We start from the raw sequence: 21,052 nt of genomic DNA on the forward strand, positions 1-21,052 counted from the left end.
TAAGGGAGGATGTGTGGTGTTGAATGGGTGCAATCAGGAAGTGATGAGAGGAGATAGATCCAAAGATAACTGCTATCTGTGGAAATCTAAAGACTCACTCTACTTTCCCAAGTGCCCCTTAGTCAAGGGAGATCAGGAAGGGAAGCTGGGACATGGAAGACTTGATCAACTTCATGTAAAAGGAATGAAGAAGAGCATTTCCAAGGGAACTATGAGAGGAGTCCCATATCTGTCTTTAGATAAAAGGACAGACTGTGGAAAATGTCTGATTGAAAGTTATGAGTCATTGGCACCTTTTGGTCATCATACAAAGGATAAGACAGCAAGGGATAAACAGATGTGTGTATTATTGTCGTCTGCAGAAACTATATACCTAGCGTCTGGTAGCAGGTGGTCAACCCTAGTATGGAGGAACCTGATGCAGACTGAGTACAATGTCACCCGGAATGTCATGACATTGTGCGTGACTCAGTGCGACAATAGTAAGGGCAAAGAGGGAATGTGTACGTCTGATAATTTATAGCAACTAATGAAGTTAGTTAGCTACTGTTTAGTGAGTAAAATTATTAAACAACAAATAGTGTGCTCTGAGTGGTCAAAAACTAATAGACCTTACTCTTGCATCAAGCGTTTCACATTCCATCGCTTCAACTCTCATTCGTGCAAACCTTCTCCAAAAGAAACGATTCAACTCTCCTCTAAGATTTTCAGCATGGCACACCAATCCGATACCACCTCCTACACTACCATGTCCGATTCCCACAGCACGGAGTCTTGCAACCCTAACCGGGAGGAAGTTGGTGTCAATGCTGCAACGTCTTCCCATGCAAGAAGACCAAAAGAAACGGTCTCCAGAATCTCCTCAGCTATCGCTCTGGACAACCCTTCCAAGGAAGGATCGAGGTATGTGCACAATGCCATTGCTTCTATTGTCACTAAGATTTTGTCCGGTGATCAGAATGTTCCTGGGGTTTCCGTTCCCTTGAACACTATCATACCCGATGATGTTGCATGTCGAGAAACCGCAGTTGTGTTAAGAGAGAAGGTGTCTGGACTACCTGAAGAGGGTCCTAAGAATGATAAACCTGTAAACAAGGTGAGAGGTGAGAAGGTCAGTGTCACTCAAGATGTTGATGACAACCCTAGAGCTGACACAGTTAACCTGGAAGAGTTCTCTGATAATGAACTGCTGGCCTCTGTTATCCCTAGCATAGCCAATAAGGTTAGGACTAGGAGAGAGAAAAAGATTGTGGTGCCGAGGTCCCCAACCAAGGAGGTCGATGAGACAACCTCTCCCAAGGAAACAGTGACAGAGAGTGCAAGCAAAAGAAAAGGACATGGACCTGCTAAATCTTGGAGCAAAGAGGTACCCAAGAAAATGAAGACCAAGGCGGTTGTGGTGGAGTCTGATTCGGATGTTCCATGTGATGTCACAACATCCCTGTCCAAGAAGAAGCCAACCTCTAGCAAGTTGGCTGCTAGTGTTCCAGAGGTACCCATTGACAATGTGTCCTTCCACTTTGCCTCTAGTGTGAACAGGTGGAAGTATGTCTACCACAAAAGACTGGCCTTGGAGAGGGAGCTGGCTCAGAATGCCTTGGATTGTAAGGAGATTGTGGACCTGATTAAAGAGGCAGGGCTAATGAGAACTGTGACTCAACTCCCAAAGTGCTATGAGACCTTGGTGAAGGAGTTCATTGTCAATCTGTCAGAGGAGTGTGCAGATGGCAAGTCCAGAGAATTTAGAAAGGTCTATCTGCGTGGCAAGTGTGTGACTTTTTCCCCCTCAGTCATCAATCTGTATTTGGGAAGAGCATATGAAGTGCACCCAGAGCTTGAAGTGACTGACAACAGAATCTGTCAAGTCATCACTGCAAATCAAGTCCGGAAGTGGCCTCTTAAAGGGAAGCTGGTGGCTAGCCAACTCAGTGTGAAATATGCCATGTTACACAAAGTTGGAGCTGCAAACTGGGTCCCTACTAATCACAAGTCAATTGTGTCTGTGATGTTAGGAAAGTTCATCTATGCTGTTGGTACCAAGGCAAAGGTGGACTATGGTACCTACATCTTTGATCAAACCATGAAACATGCTGGAAGTTTCAGTGTGAAGGGACCTATAGCATTTCCGTCTCTCATTTGTGGCATTGTGTTGAACCAATTCCCAAACATCTTGACAGACAATGACTTTGTGCAAAGAAGAGAGAGTCCACTGGCCTTCAGTTACAAACTGTTCCTGGGTAAGCATGTTCCTGACATTGTCATGACATCTGGAGAAACATCCAATGTTGGCATGTTCCTGACATGGATACTTTGACATGTATTGATGTACATTGCTACTATAGAATTGACAGTTTGGTCCTGTACAGTTCAGCAAAATTGTACAGTCTGTTTTCAGGAAAAACAGACTTAGCATATGGTCCTTGATGTCAAGCTGAATGTTGTGACATTCATTCCTGATAGCATATGCTATATTGTAGGTTGTTTAGTTTTCTGTTTCAGCTTTTTCTCAGGCTATTCTTTAGGGATTCAACAGTTGAGAGAAAATCCAGGAAATCAACAACCAAGCTACATTTAATGAACCTAATAAATAGCCTATTTGTTAGTAACCTAGATGTGGAATTTAGGGAAACTCGGGTGACCTTAAATTCAGGAAAATACAAGTGCAAAGGCCCAAGTACTGCAATATAAAAGGAAGTCGTTCCTTCATTCAGAACTGGGGATTTTGAGGCGTGAAGATTTAGTGTGTCCATCATACTTCACTGCTGTATTTGTGTGAGTCTTGTATTAGACGTATCTTGTAAGCCAAGCTATTATCAAGTAGATGATTGCATTGGCATTGGGTGTTCATTGAGTTATAAGTGTTGTGTCACTCTAAGCTTTTAAGCGTGAGTGTTGTGTATCTTGATTAAAGCCATTAAGCACAATCAAGAGTTGTTTGAAGTGTGACTTCAAAATGGTCTTTAATATTGATTAAAGGTAGTAATCACTGAGGTGATTGAGGGGGAGTGAGTAGGAACTCTGATCTTAGAGTAAGATTGAAATTGCATTGGGTAGGGATTAAGTGAAGAGTTGTAAACGGGTGAGTTTAGCTTTGAATTAATACTACTGATAGTGGATTTCCTCCCTGGCTTGGTAGCCCCCAGACGTAGGTCATGTTGGACTGAACTGGGTAAACAATTACTTGTGTTATTTACTGCACTTACTTTTAAGTTCTGCATAATTCATGTCTGTGCAGAATTGGATGTCATAACAACCCGTGTGACATCGAAAGTCTGATAACTAGAACTTCAATATGGTTTGAGACGTGCCAACACACGGCCGAAGCTGTAGCTCTGGTCTTCTTCTCCGGTGGACCTGACTGGACTGGTCCACCTTTAACCATCACCAAAATAAAAAGGGAGGACATGATTTGAAAGAAAAAATGGCGTAGAGCACGAATCTGACCTCAATTTTAACTAACTCCACATATATAGAAAGATATGAGGAGTTGAATTTTGAGGTGTGTCAACTGAGTTGCTTCGATTTGACCTCTAAGAAACTCAATCTTTTTGCCTATATTGGTAGGACTTCAGACAACTAAAGATCCAAGAGAATTTAGTAGAATCCTGTGAGAATCGAAGAGATGAAGTTTTCTGAAAATTACCTTCAATGCTATGCAGTTCTTGATGTTGCTTGCTCCAAACACGATCTGATCACACTTGAGAAGCTAGCAGGAAGTGATTAGAGAGGTTGCAAGGCTTTGGATCCTGGAGTTCTTGAATCTCCAACAGTTGAGATTCAAACTCAAATTTCAAATTGAAATTTCTCAGGTTTTCCTTTAGAATGAGAGGGTTTCAACGGGGGGCAAAGCTGACGCGCAAAGTGTGATTCAAATGAGCTCAGAAGCCTTCTATTTATAGCCAAATGGAATGATATTTGCACACTTCAAAAATCTGTCCAAAATTGGAAATATGGATGGCACGAGTGCATGGGCATGCACATGCCCATGATGCAATGCATTAAGGTCCAAAATGATTCCAATTGAGGTCTGAATAAAGCTTGAATGGCAAGGCAATGTGAACTGAAGTTTATGCAATTGATTCTTTCCAATGATGCGGCCCTGTTAAAGCCATCCGCAAACCTAGCAATCTTTGTCCAAAATGCATGAACTTAAGGTCTTTGGAAAGCTTGGATCAAGGGGAACAAGTTTGATGTTGAACACTTTTTCATTTTTAGCTTGGAACATGGAGATGTTTGAGGTGGAAGTTTGGAAATTTCAACATGTTGAAATTTTTTCTAAGTGTCAAGCCATATATCTCAATATTCCACCTTGCTTAACTTTTCATGTGAGCTTCAAATGAAAAAAAATGTCTACATTAAAGTTGTAGCCCTTTCAAAGACCTTTAAAATGGTCACGAATTTCATGTCATTTGGATTTACAATGATAGAGTTATGCATTTTTTAAAGTTTGGAAAAATCACTTGTTCAATGGTATGGGTCAAAAATGACCTATAATATAACCTCATATCACATGCTCATAGAAGTTGAATTAGCTCTCACTCTAAACATAAAATTTGAAGTAGACGTCTTGAATTTAATTGTGCAACTTGGAAATCTTTCATCTCATAAAAATCGAGCAAGCTATGGCCTTGGGAAGTTGACTTTCAAATTAGGGTTAGACAAAATGACCTATAATGTTTCATCATAGAAAATGATTTTCCAAGCAAAAATAGATCTAGGTCTCAACATGAAAATTGTTTGGAATGTCATCTAGAGTAACTTTGATCTTGAAATCATTTTCATATGGTGAAAATTGTAGGCGATAGGATCTAGGAAGACCCAGTTTTGATCAGATGAATTCATCTGACCAACCACCATCAACCAACTTGCTAACCTTCAATTCTTTGGACTTTCTTGGATCATGGTAGATCATATATGCATAAGATGATGAATTTTAAAGTTTCCCTTGAGAAATTTGATCAATTGGTGAGATAGCTTGTTGGAGAAGTTACTCAGGATACTCAGTCAAACTAGGGTTTCTAAGGCAAATCACCTCCAAACCCTTGAAGAAAACTTGATCAATATAACATGTAGAGATCAATGGAACTCATATATGATGCTCATAACCATTATTGGATCAATTCATGGTTGTGCTCTTTGTCATGAGGGTCTCAAACCCTAGATATGAACTTGATGAATCAATGGCGATCATGCCCTACCTACAAAAGATTTAGGCAAATGCAAAGACATATTTTTGGTATTTTGGTTAGTAAAATGATAATATACAAGTATGATACAATCACATGGTGCTTGGTGATCTCTCCCAAAACAAACCCAATGAAAGAGGGGTAAGGAGGATGCCAAGGTATGATCTCATTGCTAATGCATATGATGAAATTGCATGAGGGATCTTAGGGTCAAAATTGGGGTCTTACAGCTGCCCCTATTTAAGGACGTTCTAACTGAGGAGGTGAAGGTTAAAATCTTCGGCTCGACTCAGTAGACTGGGCTTAAATAAAAACATAGAAACAAATTTTGGTCCTAAGAGACCTCATGATGTATATGATATGAATGTAAAAGTAAATTCTTTGTGGGGAAATATTGCCACAAAGGAAAAGAAATCAGAGACCGAAAGTCCACAGGAGTATAATGCATTCCGTAAGGAAAACTCATTGGGGAGGCAAAGACTCTCTGGGGGATAAAGGAGTTATGCGTAGGCCAGGCTATGACTTAAAACTGTTGGGGGACTCGAGGAATTCCATACAAACATGGCAAAGACTCAGCCGGGGAACAACAACATCTGCAGGGGATACGAGTAAGTAAGGATAAAACTGAAGTACTTGAATCATGCAGGGGAAGCGATTTCACTAAGGAAACACGCACTTAACTCAACTGGGGAAGAAATAAACTTCAACACAGGAGGAGCATAAATCTATTATCTACTGCCTGCTACTGGGTGAGGAGATAATAAAGATCTGACAAAGAGGACATTCATCATCGATTAGGATGAACATAACAAGGATGACTCGCTGGGAAATGCCAGGAAGGAGTATTCATTACTGGTTACTGGGTAAGAATAACCTTGCTGGGGAAAACTGTAGAAAATAGGATTTACAACTACCAGTTACTGGGCAAAAGACCAAAGGTGAGAATATCCGTCATCGGTTAGGATGAACATGTTAAAGATAAACTCAACAGGGAAGAAGATTCGTCATCGGTTAAGATGAACAGATCAAGGATGAACTTGCCTGTGACTGTCAGGGAGGATATCCGTCATCGATTAACATGAACATATCAAGGATAAACCAACTGAACAAAAAGTAGGAATTACATCTATTGAATGCTGGATGAAGACCATCAAAGATAAAATCTGTTACCGGTTAAGATGAGCATATCAAGGATAGACTCTGAGAGGGGAGAAAATAGGAATTACATCTATCAGTTACTGGATAGAATACCATCAAAGAGAAAATCTATCATCGGTTAGGATGAACATATCAAGGATAGACTCTGTGGGAGAAAGTAGGGTTTACAACTACCGGTTACTGGGTAGAATACCACAAAGAGAAGGAAACCCGTCATCGGTTAGGATGAACACATCAAGGATTAACTCTCTAGGGAGGAAAATAGGGATTACAACTACCTTTTTAATGGGTAGAATACCAAGGATGAGAATATCCGTCATCGGTTAGGATGAACATATTAAGGATAGACTCAGGAAGGGGAAAGAAAGATATCCGTCACCGGTTAGGGTGAACATATCAAGGATATACATCCTGGAGAATCAGAAACAAATGAATCTACTGGGAACTCCACTGCTGGGAAAACATGGGTACTTTTGTCGGGTATTGGGCAAGAAGTAACAAACTGAAAACTAAGACGAATATTACCAGTTACTGGGTAATAATCTCTTAGGAGACTCAAAGCATCTATCTAGGTAAGAGCTAGAAAGAAACAGTCAATCAAGACTCAACCCGATGAGGATATAACTCAAGGGGAGTGATTCCATCCAGATAATAAAAGAGGAAGGAAACTGAAGTAATACTCATCCACGAGGAAACAACTCAATGGGGAATAGGAGAAAGTTTAAAGTCTTTCTGCCTAAGGGGCTGACACTCTACAATTGAGGGAGGACAGACACCGAACTTGTATGGGGATAAAGTACCGCCATACAGAGAATGAGAATCTCGAATCGACAAATCAATCAAATATGATGGTGCCAATATGCAAATTATGAAATTATATATATATATATATATATATATATATATATATATATACATATATATATATATATATATATATATATATATATATATATACATATATATATATATACACGATGATTATGCTGACAAAACGATCACAAAGGATACAAACGATCACAAAGGATACAAAGGTGTCGCAAAGAATTTAAATCATCAGTATAATCCTCGGTCAATCCACAAAAAGAGGGAGACATCTGCTGGAGAACAGAGAAATCAACAAACCAAAGGCTCAAGTCTAGCCGAGGGAGGAGATCTGCTGAGGAGAGAAGAAGTTATTGAGCTTGCAGGGAATTTTAGGTCAACATCATATCAAATGGGAGACAACCATACAAAAGATAAACACAAATAGCTGCTCAGAAACCAGGAGGAAACCCTGACTGGGAGCGAGTCGGATGGTGACTGGCGGGGAAACCAACGCGATCTACTAGGGAAAACATCTTACTCTGCTGAAGATCAACCTTGCTGAAGAAACATGAACTTCGTTGGGGAACACTGCCAGGGAAATAACACGCCGCAAGGTACTGAATCAACCAACTCAACTGGGGCAAAGAATCGGAACTCTGCTAGGGGACAAACACTTCGCAGGGGAACCCGATCAACACAAACAACTAGGGATACCCGAAGGGTTAACTGCTTAGGGAACCTCTGATGCTTCGCACTTAAAGACTTGTTGCTCTTTGACGTGCTGTTGATATTTCCTTTTAATTGCTTTGGAAAAAAATTCTTGCTTTTATATGTTTTAAGAAAATGATTTTGATTAAAAAATTTAAATTTCCAAAATTATCATAATAAAATTTAAACTATTGGTTGAAGTAAATAAGAGTAGAAACAATTGGTCAAAAGCTCAACTTTATTTAATGGGATGGTAGTCTGTAAATGACAAGACTCCATAGATTTTTTACAAAGTTGAAAATGGTAATTTACATGGAAAAGGGTTACATTGAATACAAATGATCCTTAATCCTTCTACCAACTCTTGATATCCACTGTGCTCTTGACCGCTACTGGGATAATGAATCGATGTCAACCCTTATGCTCAACAAAGTCTTTCCAAAATTGGACAATCAGCAGACTGCAGTTACTTGCCATAATCCCTAATTTTTGCATAAGTCGCCCCAAGGTGGGGTACTCAACTTATCGGGAAATTCTTTCTGTTTTTATGGCTCTAATTTTTGCATGGATCGCCCTTTCGGGTTTTCAATCCACCGAGACGCTCATTTTTGCCTAAGTCTCCCTTTCGGGTTTTCAACTTAGCAAGTTGTTCTTTTCTTTTTTAGGCGAAGTATTTCTTGACTACATCTGCGTTCACAGGACGAGTGAACTCTTCACCATCCATAGTTGTAAGAATCAAAGCACCGCCCGAAAAGGCTTTCTTAACAACATATGGGCCTTCGTAATTAGGAGTCCATTTTCCCCTGGAATCTGGTTTGAATGACAAAATCTTCTTGAGCACAAGGTCACTTTATCTGAATACACGAGGTCTGACCTTCTTATCAAAAGCCTTCTTCATTCTCCGCTGATACAACTGACCATGGCACATGGCAGTTAATCTTTTCTCTTCTATCAAATTTAGCTGATCAAACCTGGTCTGACACCATTCAGCCTCAGCCAACTTGGCTTCCATGAGCACTCGTAATGAAGGAAAATGAGTTGCCCCTGTTGAAGTGCGGATGGATGTACGATACCCATGCAAAGAAAATGGGAGCATCTCATGCCAATCCTTATACGTTACAACCATCTTCTGAATAATCTTATTAATGTTCTTATTTGCAGCTTTGACAACCCCATTCATCTTGGGTCTGTAGGGAGAAGGATTATGATGTGCAATCTTAAAGTCTTTGTAAAGAGCTTCCACTGTATTGTTATTCAAGTTCGATCCATTGTCAGTAATGATCTTTCTTGGCACACCATAATGGCATATGATCTAATTCTTGATAAACCTTACAACGACTTGCTTGGTTACATTTGCATACGATGCCGCTTCAACCCATTTTATGAAGTAGTCAATTGCCACTAAAATGAAACGATGTTCATTCGAAGCTTTGGGCTCAATCATCCCAATCATATCAATTCTCTACATGGAGAAGGGCCATGGAAAAGAAATAACATTCAATAGTGTCGGAGGAACATGAATCTTATCAGCATAAATTTGACACTTGTGGCACTTCTTCACAAATTTGCAACAGTCAGATTCCATTGTCAGCCAATAGTAACATGCTCGCAACATCCTCTTTGCCATTGCATGTCCATTGGAATGAGTACCAAAGGAACCTTCATGCACTTAGGTCATCCACAAGTCTGCTTCGTGTCTATCCACGTATCTGAGCAAAACCATGTCAAAGTTTCTCTTGTACAGTATATCACCATTCAAGTAGAAATTACCGACTAATCTTCTCAAAGTCTTCTTATCTTTCAAAGATGCCCCAAACGGGTAAATCTGACTTTGGAGGAAACATTTGATGTCATAATACCACGACTTCTCGTCTTTGATCTCTTCAACAACAAATACATGAGTTGGCATATCAAGACGCATCACAGTCAAATTGAGAACCTCATTCCAATACTTCACCATAATCATTGACGCCAATGTTGCAAGAGCATCTGCCATCCGGTTCTCATCTCGAGGAATATGATGAAACTCAACTTTTGTAAAGAAAATTGAAATCCTCCTCGCATAATCTCTATACGGTGCCAAACCAGGTTGGTTTGTCTCCCAATCACCTGTCTGATTCACAACCAAAGCGGAATCTCCAAAGACATCTAAATACTTGATTCTGAGATTCATGGCCTCTTCAAGCCCCATAATGCAAGCTTCATATTCTACCATGTTGTTCGTACACTTGAAAGTCAATCTAGCTGTAAATGATAGATGCGTGCCTTGAGGAGTAATGATCACCGCCCCAATGCCATTACCATATTGATTAACAGCTCCATCAAATACCATGCCCTAACAGGAACCAGGTTCTGGTCCTTCTTCAAGCAATGGTTCATCACAATCTTTCATTTTCAAGTACAAGATATCTTCATCAGGAAAATCATATAGCACTGATTGGTAATTTTCAATTGGTTGGTGAGCCAAATGGTCAACCAAGATATTACCTTTGATCGCTTTATGAGATCGGTATTCGATATCATACTCTGATAACAACATCTGCCAATGGGCAATCCTCCCAGTTAAAGCAGGCTTCTCAAATATATACTTGATCGGATCCATTTTGGATATCAACCAAGTGGTATGATTCAACATATACTGACGCAGACACTTAGCAGCCCAAGCCAATGCGCAACAAGTCTTCTCAAGCATAGAATATCGAGTCTCACAGTCGGTGAACTTCTTACTGAGGTAGTAAATTGCAAATTCTTTCTTTCCAGTCTCATCTCGCTGACCAAGAACACAACCCATACTCTCTTCAAGCATAGTCAAATACATGATCAACATTCTTCCTTCAACAGGTGGAGACAAGATCAGAGGTTCAAGCAGATACTCTTTGATACTATCAAAAGCTTTCTGGCAGTCTTCGGTCCAATCACAAGACTGATCTTTCCGAAGAAGCTTGAATATAGGTGCACATGTGGTAGTCATGTGGGAAATGAATCTGGAGATACAATTCAAGCGGCCGAGAAAACCTCTGACTTGCTTCTCAGTTTTGGACGCATGCATATCTTATATTGCTTTGACCTTGGCAGGATCAACGTCAATACCCTTCTCGCTGATAATAAAGCCCAACAACTTACCAGAACGAACACCAAAAGTACACTTATTGGGATTCACGTGGAGTTTATATTTCCTCAAATGCTGGAAAAGCTTCAATAAATGCTCAACATGTTCCTCTTCATCAATTGATTTAGCAATCATGTCAGCGACATATACTTCAATCTCTTTATGCATCATATCATGAAAAAGAGTAGTCATTGCTCTTTGGTAAGTTGCACTAGCACTCTTTAGACCGAAAGGCATCACTCTACAACAGAATGTTCCCTAAGGTGTAATGAATATGGTCTTCTCCATACTTCGGGTGCCATCTTGATTTGATTATATCCGGAAAATCCATCTATAAACGAAAAGACTTTGAATTTAGCAGTATTGTCTACCAACATATCAATGTGTGGCAGAGGGAAATCATCTTTCGGACTAACTTTATTCAAATCTCTATAATCAGTGCACATTCAGACTTTCCCATCTTTCATCGGCACAGGCACAATATTGGCCACCCATTGCGGATACTCAGCGGTCACAATGAAACCGACGTCAATCTGCTTCTACACTTCCTCTTTGATCTTCACAACCATATCAGGATGCGTTCTCCTCAACTTCTGCTTGACTGACGAGCATTCTAGCTTCAACGACAATCTATGCTCCACAATCTCAGAATCCAAACCATGCATGTCTTGATAGGACCAAGCAAACACATTTGAATACTCTCGAAGAAGATCAATCAACCCCTTCTTGACATCTAGACACAAGCGAGACCCAATCTTGACTTCCTTCACATCATCCTCGGAACCCAAGTTGACTAGCTCAATCTGCTCTTCAAACGGTTGAATGGTCTTTTCGTCTTTCTCAAGAAGACGAGACAATTCATCACTCACTTCTACATCACTTTCCTCCTCGGTTTCAAACACAGGGAATTCAAAATTTGGAGAAAGAGAAGGATCATTGTATTCAATGGGGTTAGGAACCAACCTGCATAATGATTTGATATTTTGATTTTAGAGAAATGGATTTGTGACCAAATATTATGCAGATGGACAATTATATAGTTTATTTATGTTTTTTTTGTGATTCCCATTTTCAGAATAAAGCAAAAAGTAAAAACAAGACATCATATATATGGATGAATATAATTAATTTTATTAATGATCAATTTGAAAATGCTCAAGAATGTTCACTTCTCCCTTAGGCACAAGAGAAGGATTTTAAAAACATATAAAAGCAATTACTTAGATTGATGCAAAATAACAGAAATATTAACAGCAGTCCAATTGTTGCAAGCCTTTCCATGCGTCACAAAATTGGTGCAGTCTTCCTCTTCGTCATCCTCTAGCACAACAACTAAGTGTCGTTCATTCCCATGAATGAACCCTCCTCTACGGAAGCTAAGTTGCATATCTTCAGTCCTTGCAGTTGATGAACCTTTCTGGAACCCCAAATTGGTTCTGCCTTTGTTATCGAAGACCTCTACCATGCGCCCCCACTGATCAACATTGCCTTCTTCCACAATCTTCTTAGCATCTTTCGATGAGGACATAGGTGCCCCAACTCTCTTTTCAACAGCAATAGGTAATGCCTGGAATGGAGTTCCAACCTCATCCTCAGCTTCAACATAAGAGAAAGATGACAGGTGGCTAACCAACATCGCCTTTTCCCCGCTAACAATTACAAGCTTTCCATTCTTCACAAATTTGAGCTTCTGGTGTAAAATGGAGGTAACAACTCCTGCCTCATGGATCCATGGCCTTCCCAACAAGCACTGTAGGCCGGGTGGATATCCATTACTTGAAAAGTAATCTGAAAATCACTCGGACCTATCTTAACTGGAAGGTCCACTTCATCAATAACCGTTTTGTGCAAACCGTCAAAAGCCTTGACGATTACACCACTATACCTCATAGGCGCTCCTTGGTATCATAGCTTTGATAGAGTTGACTTCAACAGCACATTCAGTGACGACCCGGTGTGAACAAGCACATTTGACAAAGCATCCTCTTTGCAATTCATAGAAATGTGCAAATCCAGATTATGATTTCTGCCCTCCTCAGGGAGTTCTTCATCACAGAAGCTGAGATTGTTACAAGAAGTGATGTTAGCCACAATATGATCGAATTGATCCACTATAACATCATGTTCTACAAAATCTTGTTCCAGAACTCTTTGCAGTGCTTCTCTGTGCGCTTCAGAATTCATGAGCAAAGACAACACTGAGATTTTTGACGGGGTTTGGAGCAGCTGCTCCACCACATTGAACTCACTTCTCTTGATTAACCGAAGTACCTCATCATCATTTTTAGCCTTCAAATTGCTGGATTCACCAGACTTACCTTTTGAAGCACCAACTGGATCTACAACAGGCACTTCCACCTCCTTTCCAACAGCTGATTCTTCCTTATCCTTTGGGAACACCAGCCCAAACACACGACCACAACGAGTCACCTTGGTAACATTAGCAATGCTCACCACAGAGCTAGTCGTAGGTAACGGGACCTCTTGACCACCTTCTATCATTGTAACATTATACTGATACAGCATAACTTTATCATATGAATACGGGACTGGGCTCGCTAACCGTATAACCAACGACGATACTGATCTATTGTTGTTGTCGTACTAAATTACCAATCTCTATGGCTGCTTGAAAATGGGTACTGTGACATTTACATCGTCATCTACTTGACGGGATTGAACAATTTGAATCATGCCTCCATCCATCAGTCGCTGGATGTCCCTTTTCATAACTTCGCAACCCCTCGGGTTAATACTGCAAATAGCACAACCATCATGGTTATGCTCACAATCACTCACCAAACAAATGTCCTTATGCATCTGCACCAAGGACCTCTGGATAAAACGCACATCAAAAACCTTAAACTCGCCAGGACAACCATCCACCATATTCACAGAAGAGTTCCCATGAGCAGGCAATGGATTTGCTTTCACATTTGGCGCACGGTCCATGAAGGACACCATTCCAGTCTTCATCAGCTTTTGGACTTCATACTTGAGCGGATAACAGTTCTTTATATCGTGTCCGGGTGCTCCTTGGTGAAAAGCACAACGGAGCTCAGGCTTATACCACCAAGGAAGTGGTTCTGGAATCTGCGGCGGGTTTCTTGGTTGGATTAGGTTCTTGAGAACCAAAGACGGGTACAATTCTGCATAAGACATAGGAATCGGGTCGAAAAAGACCTTCTTCCTCTCAAAGTTTTGTTGATGATGATTGTTTTTGGTATTGTTGTTGTTGTAGGTGTTTGTTCGTTGTTGTTGTTGACGTTGTGGTTGTTGAATTGGTGTTGACTGTTGATTAGAAAACACAGGGATAACTGAAGATACTTGATGATGATGTTGGCGGGATGGTGGATTCCTTCTGATCTGAGGCCTCTTCTGCCTCCCACTGCTTATTGCATTCGCTTCATTATCCTTTTTCTTCCCAAAATTGCTACCATATCTCTTACTCGAAGATGCTTCATCTTTCGACAAACGTCCCTCTCGGACTCCTTCCTCAAGCCTCATCCCCATGTTTACCATTTCGGTAAAGTCACTAGGGGCACTAGCAATCACACGTTCATAATAAAATGAACTCAGAGTTTTCAGAAAGATCTTTGTCATCTCTTTTTCTTCCAAAGGAGGAGTGATCTGGGCAGCCAATTCCCTCAATCTCTATGGATACTCTTTAAATGTCTCCTTATCTCTCTGAGACATAGACCTGAGCTGGTCTCTGTTAGGTGCCATATCCACATTGTACTTATATTGCTTGACAAAAGCCTCTCCTAGGTCATTGAAAGTACGAACGCTTGCACTGTCTAATCCCATATACCAACGGAGCGCAACACCGATCAAACTATCTTGGAAGTAGTGAATCAATAGTTGATCATTGTCAGTCTGAGTAAACATCTTGCGAGCATACATCACTAGATGACTGAGCGGACAAGTGTTCCCTTTGTACTTTTCAAAGTCAGACACTTTGAACTTCACCGGGATCTTCACATTGGGCACTAAACACAACTCAGCAACACTCTTTCCAAACAAGTCCTTACCCCTTAGCGTCTTCAATTCCTTGCGCATCTCAAGAAACTGATCCTTCATTTCATCCATTTTCTCGTAAACATCCAGACCCTCAGACGGATCAGAATGATAAATGGTGTCCTCTACACTAGGTAAGGTGTGCACAACGGGAGGTGGCACAGACATGACCGGGCTAGATGCCGACATGGAAGCAAAAGTATGCGCAAAGCCTTCAGGCATAAAGCTGGACGGCATTCCCCATGGGAGTCCGGTAGGCATAGTGGATGAAAAACGAGCGGTAGCAGCAAGCATGGTAGAGGTAGCCACCTCTGAAATAACTATCCTCTGAGGAGGAGGAGTTGCAGGCGTTGGAGAAGCTTGGCTCTGAGCAGTAAGAACTGACTCCATCATGGCAGTCAGGCGGGCGATCTCGTCCTTCAGCTCTCTGTTCTCTTTCTCTAGATGCTCCATAATTTTGAGATGATTGGTGTAACGTCCTTAATTTTAATGGATTGCGTAGAACTCATTTTTTTTTATTAATTATTAGAAGTAGCTAAATTAGCGTGACTATAATAGTTAAATATTAAGGGGAAAAAAAAGACCCATTAAAAATGATATTTATATAATTTTAAATATAAAATTTTGTGTGATCGTTATATTTATTAAATAAAGCTTAAATAAATAAATAAATAATTTAAAGAAAATTTAAATAAATTAATTATGAATATATTAAATAATATAAAATATAAAATATAGTGTGTGATTATCATTTTATAAAACTAAGTTTAAATATATATTAAATTAATTTAATACTTAATGATAATATGTGTTGTTGTTTTCCTCTTAAACCAAATTTAAATAAATATAGTAAATGAATTTAACACTTAATGGTATGTGTTGTTATTATTATTTTAATTTTAATTTATTAATATAAATGGATGAATATGGGTATGAAAGTAATATGGATGCATCTGGCTAGTCTTGGTTGAAAAATACAGTACAAGAAGTGAGTTACGTAAAACACACACAAAGTTAAGATATTCAATTCAAAATTGAGAATTCAATTTTGACTAAGTGAGGTAGTTTCTAAAAAAAAGGGGAGGGTAGTAGACTAAGTTGGAGCGGATAGATCAAATTAATAAAATTCAGTTTATTCTTATCCAAAATTCCGATCTTCCACTTCCACAAATTCCTCTTTTGTTTGTTTTAACCGGTGCCACTTATGTCCCTCTTTTCCCTTAACTTCCAGCTTTCTAAAAATCTATTAATTCAATTGTTCTCACTCACAAAAAAAATATATTCAACCTATACCATTACAATTTCATAAAAGACACCGCAAAATTTCTACACATTAAAGGTACTATATTTTCATTTATTCTTTTATTTTTCCTAGTTTATATCCTTCCTAATAAAAATAATAATCATTCTCTTAGAAATACTAAGCACTCGGTGGATTAATCAATCGTAGGAGATTAAAAGTCAATATTAATAGAGACGACTCGTAAGGTAATGGCTTTTTTTCCATACACTCATACTACATAAAGAAGTATTATAAAATGATAGTAAAACTTATACCTATTAAAATTAAAACAACGATAAAATAAAGAAAAATTGTTTTCTATATATGTATTGGTTTAATGCATGCTTTACTGGGGTTATTAATTGCGTTGTAACTAAACCATAATCTCCATATTATTAAATTTCTATCTTATAATTAATTGTATATTATTAATTGTTTTATTAAAGTAGGATTATGTACCAATATTTTCTATCTACAGCATGGGTAATTACTTTGGCTATGTGATAGCATATAATTCTATTACTATGTATAAATTAGGATATGTAAATATATTGATAAGTGAATATATTGTGCTGGCAATCATGGTTTCAACATGATAACGTAGTGCTTTGGTTGGATTCTATACATATCAATTAATAATTGATTTTTTATTATGCAAGTTAAGTAATTATCATAATGAAAAATTATTCTTCCGAAAACACTGTATAGTGTGAGCTCACTCACAGTTGCAGGTATATATATATATATATATATATATATATATATATATATATATATATATATATATATATATATATATATATATATATATATATATATATATATATATATATAAAAGCATGTGGTAAGTAATGATATTCAAGAGTACTAGCAACTGTTTGAGATAAATTAATTGAAATATAAATGCATCGATACATGGATAATAGATTAGTTGTTGAAAAATAATTTTGGTAGTAACTATTTGTTTATACTTACGGAACATGCATCATATAGAGTCTGTTAGTGGTCATGGTGTGTGACTGTCGTAATAAGTTTGATATTTTCAGGCCTTTGTGGCATATTTGACGCTTTTCGGGCCTTTGTGGCAGACGCCTTTGTGGCAGACTATCCATTGAAATGGATCTTATTATCCGGATCATTTGTGTTTCATATAGTATTATAGTCACATTGCATTTCATATAATATAAGCATATATGTATATATATATATATATATATATATATATATATATATATATATATATATATATATATATATATATATATATATATATATATATATATATATATATATATATATATATATATATATATATATATATATATATATATATATATATATATATATATATATATATATATTAACTATATTTTAATTGGTGGAGTCTTTCTATATTATTTTATGACATTTTCTTATGGTGAGTATGATTCAATTTGGATATGGAATTTGACCCTTACAATTAATATTTTAGGTATTCAAGGAGAAAGGCATGATTGAATGTGTTGCTTGAATAGCGTGTGGGGAAGAAAATAGGGTTTTGCAAAATTAGCATTTTATTTAATAAGAGAAGAACGCCACTTTATTTCACTTATTTCTAGCATCCAAACTCGTTTAGAAATACGGATATTGATTTTATTCTATTATGGATTATCCAACTATTTCTAAATTTTATTAATTCTATTATTCTCTAAATTTTATTTCAGTTATCGTTATAATTATTCTATTTTATATATAAAAAAAACAGCTGCACTTTAATAGCATCCATTAAATAATATCTTGAAAAAAAATCTGGGATGTTACATTTGGTATCAGAGCAATAATCCTTGGACACACATTTTTGGGTGGGACGATCTTGTATGGCGTATGAGTATGAAAATTTTGTGATGCCTGAGTTATTTAGTCTTCTAATATTTTATATAAACATTGTGACTATTTATGGATTTAATTACGTATGTTATGTACTAACAAGTGTGAAAAATTATGTGTAGCAAATTTCTTTGGATACCACTTACTTATAGCCCAAGTGTTAGGATGAGATCTTAAAAACCCTTCTAATGCAAGTGTACTTGTAGGAAGTTGCAATGAGTCGACGAAGAACTTCTACAGACCCACAAAATACCCAGCCAATTGCTGAGATGATAGACGCCATTGAAGCAATTCACGCAATGGCTACTGCTATTGCAAAACAATCTGCCACTACTATTCAACAAGCGGAAACTTCTGCCGAACAAGCTGCAATCCGAGCTCAACGTGAGGCGCTAAGGGATCAGAGAGAAGAAGTTGTTGCTGCTGCGAGAGAACTGACATATTTTAATCGTCAAAACCCACCAAAGTTTAAAGGGGAACATGACCCAGATAAGGCTGATCTTTGGATACAAGAAATTGAGAATTTTTTTGAAATGTTGCACTGCACAGATGCTAAGAAGGTGGAATATGCAACCTTTTTGCTTAGGGCAGAGGCTGAATCCTGGTGGCGGGGTGCGAAGCAGCTAATGGAGAGTAACAATGAAGCACTGAATTGGGAAACATTTAAACATAAATTTTTGGACAAGTATTTCCCATCAAGTGCTAGATATGAGAAAGAAGCTCAATTCCTTAGACTGTACCAAGGTAATATGACTATCTCTGAGTATGCTGACAAATTTGACTCACTAGCCAAATATTTCCGCTATTTTCGGGACCATGTGGATGAGAACTATAAGTGTGAGAGGTTTGAGCAAGGACTCAGATATGAGATTAAGGAATCTGTGGAGCCCTTGGAGATCCGTCAGTTCCAAGTGCTAGTGGAGAAATGTAAGAAGGTGGAACAGATGAAGCAAGGACGTCCGAATAGATGGGTTGCTGGAGGACCGTCTAGACACCAGGTAGAATCTGAGAAATTCTCTTTAAATTTGTTTAGAACTTTATATCACTAAGCCTTTTTTAAAACAGGGACATCAAGACCGCAATAATAGGGGCAAGCAACAACAAGCATACATCCGACCTCAACGGGGTGGAAGAGACCAACCTCAAACACAGTTCAAGGGAGGTCAGAGGCCACAAAATTCAAGTAGTATTCGCTACTACAACTGCAATAAGGAGGGACATGTGAGTACTCAGTGCCCAGAAAGAGCAAGAGTCTATTATCTTTGCCAGCGATCGGGACATTTTGCTAGGGATTGTCGAGCACCAAGGAGAGATCATGTTCCATCTACCAACAACAACAATGATTCTATCTGGCCTACTACTAAGGGACGTGCCTATCACATTGGGGGAGAGGAAGCTTCGAATGCCTCAGGATTAATCCAGGGTGAGTGTGAAATTACAGAGAAACTATTCCCAATATTATTTGATTCTGGTGCTACTCATTCTTTCATCTCTGTGGAGTGTGCAAATTATGTACAACTACTTGTTACTTCACTGCCTTTTGATTTGGTGGTCACAATACCATCTTCTGAACCTGTAATACTTAATGAAGCTTGCTTACAATGCCCCTTAACTATCTTGGGCATGAAATTCAAAGTCGACCTGATTTGTATTCCCCTGAAACATATGGGAGTGATCCTTGGGATGGACTGGTTATCTAGTCATCATGTTCTTTTGGATTGTGCTCGAAAGTCTGTAATCTTTCCAGACCCCGATGTTTCTCGATTTCTAAATAGAAATCGAATGAAAATATCTTTGAAGGGAGGCATCCAGAAGTATGTGTTCTTAAATTCTGTCAGCATGAAGCCAGAAGTAACGATTAATGAGATACGAGTGGTAAGAGAGTTTCCAGAAGTATTTCCATTAGACGTGTCGGGGTTACCTCCAGTACGTGAGGTTGAATTTGCTATCGATGTGATCTCAGGAACTACACCTATTCATATTGCTCCATACCGAATGGCTCCATCTGAGATGTTAGAACTAAAAAGACAACTTGAAGACCTGCTATCAAAGAATTTTATCCGACCAAGTGTCTCACCATGGGGAGCTCCTGTATTATTGGTGAAGAAGAAGGATAGGAAGTCGAGATTGTGTGTTGACTATCGACAACTTAATAATGTCACTATCAAGAATAGATATCCTTTACCATGCATTGATGACTTGATGGACTAACTTAGAGGCGTTTTGATATTCTCGAAGATTGATCTGAAGTCCGGATACCACCAGATTCGAGTGAAGGAACAAGATATATCCAAGACAACATTCAGAACGCGATATGGGCATTATGAGTATTTGGTGATGCCTTTTGGAGTAACCAATTGTAGCGGGGTATTCGTTACCATTAGAGATATTGACTAAATCCAAGGTAAACCATACAAGTCGAGTCGCCACTGCACTTTATCCAAAGGAATGGTTAGAAAGCGAACAAAAACCTAAAAGTTTTATCGAATAAAAAACTAGTAAAAATGTCAGAGATCTGGGTAAGGGGGTTGGTTATGCAATGGGAAGGTTTTAAGCATCCAAAACATCCTAGGTACTCCTATGGAGCCCTTTTCATAAGTGTTGTTCTAGTCTAAAGGGTGTAGGTATATCTAAAGTACTATTTACTAAAAGGAAGGTTAAAAGAAAATGACTCGCAAGGATATCGCATCCACCGCCTACGTATCTCACACTACGCCAAATAAGGGAAAAGAGGGCGCTTATTTTGGCATATAACAGCGCTTTTAAGCGCCCTCTAAAGTGGCGCTGGCATAGGTAAAGACAGCGCTTTGTTTTCCTGGAGAAAGCACTGTCTAAAGTGGCCCTTTAAGGGCCACATTATAGTGCGCTTTCAGAAAAAAGCGCCCTCTGGAGTGGTCCATAAAGGGACACCTTAGAGGG

The 21,052-nt window shown here is 38.6% G+C and overlaps 1 protein-coding gene across 1 annotated transcript; it reads left to right on the forward strand.

Annotated features, from left to right (window-relative positions):
• Positions 1–748: 748 nt before the first annotated feature.
• Positions 749–20,344, forward strand: LOC127102126 (uncharacterized). Its single transcript, XM_051039541.1, has 3 exons — positions 749–1,111; positions 18,340–19,131; positions 19,199–20,344. Exons 1-3 carry the CDS (start codon positions 749–751, stop codon positions 20,342–20,344), a joined length of 2,301 nt encoding a protein of 766 aa, XP_050895498.1.
• The last annotated feature ends 708 nt before the right edge of the window (positions 20,345–21,052 follow it).

The sequence above is a fragment of the Lathyrus oleraceus genome, chromosome 1 (assembly GCF_024323335.1).
Source record: "Lathyrus oleraceus cultivar Zhongwan6 chromosome 1, CAAS_Psat_ZW6_1.0, whole genome shotgun sequence".
Taxonomy (NCBI): domain Eukaryota; kingdom Viridiplantae; phylum Streptophyta; class Magnoliopsida; order Fabales; family Fabaceae; genus Lathyrus; species Lathyrus oleraceus.